Here is a 6,969-nt window from a genome sequence, read left to right as displayed (position 1 = left end):
AAGCTCTCTCGCTGCAGAGTCTCTGAACCAATGAGTCAGCGTCGGTGCAGAGCTGCAGGTCAGTAATCTCTGATGACCATCAATGCAATAATCCTCTCGTTCAAAAGGACCCCCGGCGAATGAACCAGGCAGTGTTCCAACATTTTTATACTTTGAGAGTTTCTGCATTTTCTCAATGAAGCATGGATCAGTTTCATGGCTTGTTTGTCAAACTGGACCAGAACAAGGATGGGCTCATATCAGTGGAAGAACTCCACGAGGAAATGAGGAAACATGGGATCCTGTCTGCGGATCGAAAGGTCCAGGTAGTAATTTATCTGGTGCTTAATGACCTCTATGTGTACCTCTGTAGTCTAATTCATTCACAACCTGCTAATGAATTAGGTATGTTTTTCCTTTAGAATATCATTGATTCATATGACAAAGACAAAGATGGCCTGCTGGATTATAAAGAGTTTCTCGGCTACATGACAGACAGAGAGAAGAAATGGAAAATTTACTTTCATGACCTTGACAAGAACAAGTGCGGTGAGTGATACTGCTTTTTTTAAAAGTCACACGTCTGAAAAAAGAAGCCTATTTTTCTAGGAATTCTGTCTTTTTTTTTACAGGAAAGGCAGAGCACGTGACTACTTCTTAATTGGCTATTTTTTTTACTTTTGCACCTAGTTTTTTACACATTATAAAGAACATGATGAACATAATTTGTACAAATGTGTATGTTTCCGACCTGGATTTATTCTTCATCTAAACTGAAGGATTTATTTGGTCGTAAAATGCACTTTTCAAGGTCAGACATGAAAGGACTGGCACAGATAAACAAGAGCTATTTATGGTACACAGCACAGCAACTTTTCAGTGACCCTTGCACTCACACAGAAACCTTAGGCACAATTATCACTTGATATCTTGCAGGAAATATCAGGAGGAGCAGAAGCCGTATGTGTTTTTAATTTTGTGTATTTCTTCTCTGATCAGGAGTGATTGACCAGGAGGACATCATATGTTTGTTTAAGGAGTTAGGAGTGGTCATTTCAAAGCCGAATGCAAAAAAAATTATACAAATGTAAGATTTTTTTGCCCACTACCTCATGGACTCATAATAATTGGATATCACTTTGTTTAGTTGAAAAAAAAGGAATTGCAGTGGTCTTATGCAGTTCAATCATAGAACTAATTCACATCTTCTGTACAGCTTTATTTGTTTTTAATTTGGCATCATTGTACTAAGTGTCTACAGTCATGTCTATTTTTGTTATAACGGGATTTAACAGTTATGAAGCTTAATTAACATATTTTAAGGACTTCATTCAACTGGCCTGGATGACATCATCTATAGTACAATGATATGAAAAAGAAAGCAGACTCTCTTTCAATTCCAAGGTTTAACATATCAAGACATAAGGAAATAAAACCATGCGGCCCCTATAAAGTCTTAGAATTGGGTAAAAACAAACTTAGATACAACTAAATACGTATTGCAACATTTCATTATTAATTTAAGACAAACTAAGCCAAAAGGCATTCAGGTGTGTATTAACACAATGATGAGGAGGAAAGACATCTTTGAGAAGCAATTATCCAAACTGTTTGGAGTCCATCATTCTACACTAAGAAAGATTATTCATAAGTGGAAAACATTCAAGACAGCTGTCAGTCTTCCCAGGAGTGGACGTCCCTGCAAGTTCACCCCAAGGTCAGACTGTGCAATGCTCAGAGAAACTGTTAAGAAACCTAGGAGTTACACCTCAGACTCTACAGGCCTCAGTTAGCATGTTAAATGTTAAAGTTGATGACAGCACAATTAGAAAAAGGATGACCAAGTATGGCTTGTTTGGAAGGGTTGCAGGAGAAAGCCTCTTCTCTCTAAAAAGAACATAGCAGCACAGCTTAGGTTTGCAAAGATGCATCTGAACAAAGCACAAGACTTCTGGAACAATGTCCTTTAGACAGATGAGACTATAAGTGGAGATGTTTGGTCATAATGCACAGCAGCACGTTTGGAGAAAACTGAACACAGCATATCAGCACAAACACCTCATACCAGCTGTCAAATAGTGGTGGAGGGCTGATGATCTGGGCTTATTCTGCAGCCACAGGATCTGGGCACCTTGCAGTCATTGAGTCCATCGTGAACTCCTCTGTATACCAAAGTATTCTAGAGTCAAATGTGAGGCCATCTGTCCGACAGCTAAAGCTGGGCTGAAACTGGGTCATCAACAGGACAATGATCCCAAACACAGCAGCAAATCTACAGCAAAATATCCGAAAAAGAAAAGAATCAAGGTGTTGTTTGGTCCAGACAAAGTCCAGACCTCAACCTGACTGAAATGCTGAGGTGGGACCTTAAGAGAGCTGTGCAGAAACAACTTCCCACAAACAAAGAGGAGTGGGCCAATGTTCCTCCATAATAATCTGAGAGACTGTTAACGTCATAGAGAACAGGATTACTCCACCTTAATGCTGTTAAAGATGGTTCAACAAGCTGTTAAATCATAGGGTGGTTTTTCACACACTGCTCCTGCTTGTTGGCTTTTTTTTTGGTTAATCACATAATGACATGGTGTAATATGCTATGTGTTATTGCACCTTCTTTTTCACATGACATCATTACAAAAGGACTCCAAACTCCGCAACCCTTCACTAATGCTGGGAATAAACCACTAAGCCTCCAGCAACAAAAGAGTAAATGAATGAGTTAAGCTTTTGGGCTACAACACATCCATAATAATTCAATGTCTGAATTCTAACATGCTGTTACTGTTATGTAAAGATTTTACTGGACTTGGTTATAACAAACAGCATACAGCAGGTCATAAAGACTCATTTTATGTTTCTGCTGTGTTCGCTGTCACCAGGATGGATAAGGACAGTTCCATGACGGTGGATTGGGGTGAATTCCTGCACCATATCATCCTAAACCCTGTGGACAACATCGGGGAGCTGGTGTCCTCGTGGAAACACAGTCTGGTGAGACTAACTAACACAATCATTTTGAAGAAATGACCTCATTGGACTTCAAATTGAATACCCCTGCTGGTCCTCCGGCAGGTTTTTGATGTAGGGGAGAGCCGTGCGATGCCCATTGAGTTCCCAGAGGAGGCGTCTGGTTTTGGTGCTTGGAGAACGTTTGTTCTGGCCGCTGGACTGTCAGATGCTGTGTCCCGGACTGTGACTGCCCCCATAGACCGTCTGAAAACCCAGTTTCAGGTCAGGTGTCATTCTGTCATCATTATTGAAGTTCATGTAGGTTGATCTTGAAAGAACTGCACGTTAAAGGTGTGCAGAGTTTTAAATTCAGTCAAAAGCCTTCATCTCAGTTATTATGCATCCAAAAGTTATCAAGAGAGACTAAATTTATAGTTGAAAACCTCACCTTAAGGCCAGAATCTAGGCTCAAAAGTCCACTACATATTTCCATTATACGTGAACTGAAGACTGTTAACAGGGGATACACAATAAGGGATTTATTTATTCAAATTCATCCGCATTTAAACACAATTACAAATTGTAGATGAACAATGAACTTGAATGAACTATAGATTTAATTTTAAAGGGGTAAAGTTTATGTTTTTTATGTATTTTTCAGATGATCTGTCAGACAAAGCAGAATGAACTGCCAAAATTCAGGTTTTCAAAAATTGTAGAGACTTATTCAAAGAAATGTAAAGCTTCAACTGCAACCGAAAACATCTGGAGCAGCATGAAAGACCCAGCACTGTTGAGCAGCTAGAATCCTAGAAGATATCCTTGACCACAGTTTTTTAGGTTATTTGCTAGTTTCAATGAAGATGCTAAATTAAAAATGTGAGACACAAATTAACAATAAAAAGATGCAACTCCCAAACCCAAAAAGCTACAAAAAGACAGAAAATGATTTCATATGGATACAAAACAGTGAAAAAAGAAACTCAATATTTGAAACAAGAGAGCAGAGACAGGGAAATAACCAAAAAAACGCCACAGAAAGGTGTACAGTTACAAAAGAAAATGAATAGAATTGGACCAGAGTTGGAAAATGACTCTAAAGGGTCACTTGTGTGCCTAAAGATCCATTGTTTGATGCTTTGTTCGTAGACTTTGACAGTACTGTATGTTCGGGCCTGTTGTGTTGCTACAAGATGAAAATGGAATCGATAAGAAGCCTCCTTGGTGGTACTGTGGGATAGAGAATAACCTTAACATCTAAACCACATGAAATGAGTCACATAATTTATGAGTCTCATAAATATGGATTTATTTTTGCCTGAAGTGCTGTTTTTGCTCTGAGAAATGGAGCAAGTAAAATTAGGTTAATCAGTACCGTGACATTGTATTGTATGTGTCCCCTTCGTTTACAGGTTAGCGGATCCAAGGCCCTCTCCCAAGGCTTTCGGGAGATGAAGGCAGGCGGCCTGCGGTCGATGTGGCAAGGCAACGCTGTCAATGTGCTGAAAGGAACACCACAGTCGACACTGCAGTGCCTTGTCTATGCACAGGTGAGACCCTGCATCTCTGATTTGAATAATACATGAAAGGCTTCTTGTTTCCAATTGATGAGCACACTCAGAGCCTCTCTGTTCTATCCAGATGAAGGTTTACACTCAAAACAGAACCCAGGAGCCCCTGACGGTGCAGCAGCGCTTCGGCTTGGGTTGCATCTCCGGAGCAGTCGCTCACGCTGTCTTCTACCCTTTAGAGGTATCAGAGATCAGAGGCAGGTCTGAGTACTTTCACATTTCTGTTCTGTCCTGTATTTTGTGACCTGAACACCGGGAGGATGTTGAGATGTTACAGATACGTCTGGAAAGATCGCTTAAGAGACTTTTCATCACTTGTAATCATAATATCCTATGGTAAAACTTCAATTGATTCCCAACAGATTCCCTGATACTGGTGTAGTGAAACAGCTGTGTTTATAAATCCAAGGTGCAGAATGTTACTGTCCATTTCTAAAATGAGAAATCTGTTCAGTGTGTCCGTGGGGGCTTGTTTTAGTGCTCCCATTATGATCCTCTCTGTTTCACAGGTGTTGAAGGTGAGGCTGAACCTGCAGCAGGCCGGCACGTATCGAGGTGTCGCGGCGTGCGCCCGATCCATTTACAGACAAGAGTCTTTGTCCTCCTTTTACAGAGGTTTCAAGCCCAGCATCCTCTGTATGATCCCGTACGCAGGTGTGGAGTGTGCAGTTCATCAGGTGAGATGGAGCAACTCCAGAAAGATCAAGTACACTTTAATTTGAAGAGATACTAATGTGCTTCCTTTTGCAGTCAATCATGAACTGGGCTAAGAGCCATCCAGCCTACAACAGTGACTCCAAACTCTTCTTCTTCAGTTTTGTGGCCTTCGCCTCTGGACAAATGAGCAGCTACCCGCTGGCAGTGATCCGAACTCAGCAGCAAGCGCAAGGTGCCAAACGTCAACACTCTGACACAGTTTCAGATACTGGACGCGATCCAAGATAATGTTTTACTCATCACGGTTTGACTTGTTTTTCCAGCTTTCAGCTCAGGTTCTCGCTCGGCCTCGGGTGTGTTACCGGGACTTATTGGAATATACAAAAGAAATGGGTTTAGAGGATATTATAACGGCATGGGAGCCAGCTTCATCAGAGCTATTCCATGTGCGCTGATAAACTACACTCTGACAAAGAAGTTTGAAGATGTTTTTTCTTCCACGGAGACTTGAGAAACACAGAGAAAAATCCAACAACTGTGACTGTTTAAGTTCTGTTTACGTGTTAGAAAATACCTGAAGTTTTCCTGTTTGTTTCAAGTTTTAATACCTCTGATCAAGAGTGAAACCAACACAAGTGAGCTTCTGAATACGGAAGACCTGATACATGGTAACTTGAAATATATAATGTGAAATAACTGTGCACTAGAAATCCACTATGTAAATAAATAAATGTACAGTATTATTGGGGGTTTAATAAAAATCAGCTGCATACCAAAAGTCTATTTCCATGTATCATTAACAGTGCTGATGTGTTTCTTTGATATAACTGCTGGCAATTACTTGATTTTAAATTAGTAAAAAAACTTTATTTTTATTTATCAATGTAAGAAATAATGACCATAGTTCATAATAAGGCAGCTACATCATAACATTTATTTCCAATTCAATTTTTTTTACGATTAGCATAAAACATTATAATACAGCCCAAAGCAGGCTCAACTATAAACAGCAGCATTGATCTTCAAGAGTCTCACAAAGAAAACAGAAAATAGAACATGAATGTGAAAAGAAAACATGCAATGAGGGTTGTTTATTTGGAAATGAGGCATTCTGAAATGACTCATTCAGTATTTTTGTTAGGCAGCTGCATTATTCAGGATTGCGATAGATTATTCTGAAGTTACTGCAAATTACATTGAATTTGTTGTGTTTAGTAATCAATCTGGTTACAAAGAAATGTATCTTAAATGAATACTTTTGGAATACTGCATAAATATTTTAAAAATTAATATGGTCACAACACTCTGAGTGACTAAGTATAGTTAATAAGTATTAGTTTAAAAAAACCCAACATATTTGAGTGCCAACAAATGCAGTTTGCATAATTTTAAGTGATGCATTTGTGTATTGTGCGTTTTATTTTTGAACATGAGAAATGTTTTTTAATATATAAATCACAAAAGCAAATATTTTTAAGTCACCAACAAGACTGGCTGAATAAAAGGCGCAACATTGACTTGTCATATTAGATAACGCTTACGAATATGTAGCCTAACATAAAATTTTTGTTTGCTTTAACGTTGCATTTTCACAATGACATCAAAATGTAATCAACTAAACCTTAACACTGTAATTATAATCTAATTATACATTTTTCCAAACATAATCTGTCCTGATTATAGTTATTGATTTTTGTAATCTGATTAACTCTCAGCCTGTTTACACATATTTTGTTAGAAATCCACCAGTGACTTCACTTCACAACATTTGATTGGCTGCTATAGCTAGTTTGTAAGTTGAGTTTTAATTGAG

At 38.8% G+C, this 6,969-nt stretch overlaps 1 protein-coding gene across 3 annotated transcripts; it reads left to right on the top strand.

Moving 5' to 3' along the window:
• Positions 1–5,932, top strand: slc25a24l (solute carrier family 25 member 24, like). Of its 3 annotated transcripts, none has more exons than XM_072364031.1 (10): positions 1–305; positions 402–528; positions 979–1,066; positions 2,859–2,970; positions 3,052–3,246; positions 4,341–4,478; positions 4,570–4,680; positions 5,009–5,176; positions 5,250–5,388; positions 5,480–5,932. In XM_072364031.1, exons 1-10 carry the CDS (start codon positions 183–185, stop codon positions 5,665–5,667), a joined length of 1,389 nt encoding a protein of 462 aa, XP_072220132.1. In that variant the 5' UTR covers positions 1–182; the 3' UTR covers positions 5,668–5,932. The 3 variants fall into 3 exon arrangements, with proteins under 3 accessions (XP_072220132.1, XP_072220134.1, XP_072220133.1); XM_072364033.1 differs by having other exon boundaries at positions 2–305; positions 3,052–3,210; XM_072364032.1 differs by having other exon boundaries at positions 3–305; positions 3,052–3,215; positions 4,346–4,478.
• Positions 5,933–6,969: the final 1,037 nt, after the last annotated feature.

Source organism: Leuresthes tenuis, unplaced genomic scaffold (genome assembly GCF_036924035.1).
Source record: "Leuresthes tenuis unplaced genomic scaffold, fLeuTen1.0.hap1 SCAF_14, whole genome shotgun sequence".
Lineage (NCBI taxonomy): Eukaryota > Metazoa > Chordata > Actinopteri > Atheriniformes > Atherinopsidae > Leuresthes > Leuresthes tenuis.
The sequence above is the reverse complement of the archived record's forward strand: the minus strand, read 5'-3'. Positions and strand labels throughout refer to the sequence as shown.

Excerpts from the sequence above, each read along its gene's own strand:
- slc25a24l (XM_072364031.1), top strand. The coding sequence starts at position 183 with ATGGATCAGTTTCATGGCTTGTTTGTCAAACTGGACCAGAACAAGGAT. Across the intron at positions 306-401 it reads CTGCGGATCGAAAGGTCCAG|AATATCATTGATTCATATGA; the intron begins GTAGTAATTTAT and ends TTTTTCCTTTAG. Across the intron at positions 4,681-5,008 it reads CTGTCTTCTACCCTTTAGAG|GTGTTGAAGGTGAGGCTGAA; the intron begins GTATCAGAGATC and ends TCTGTTTCACAG.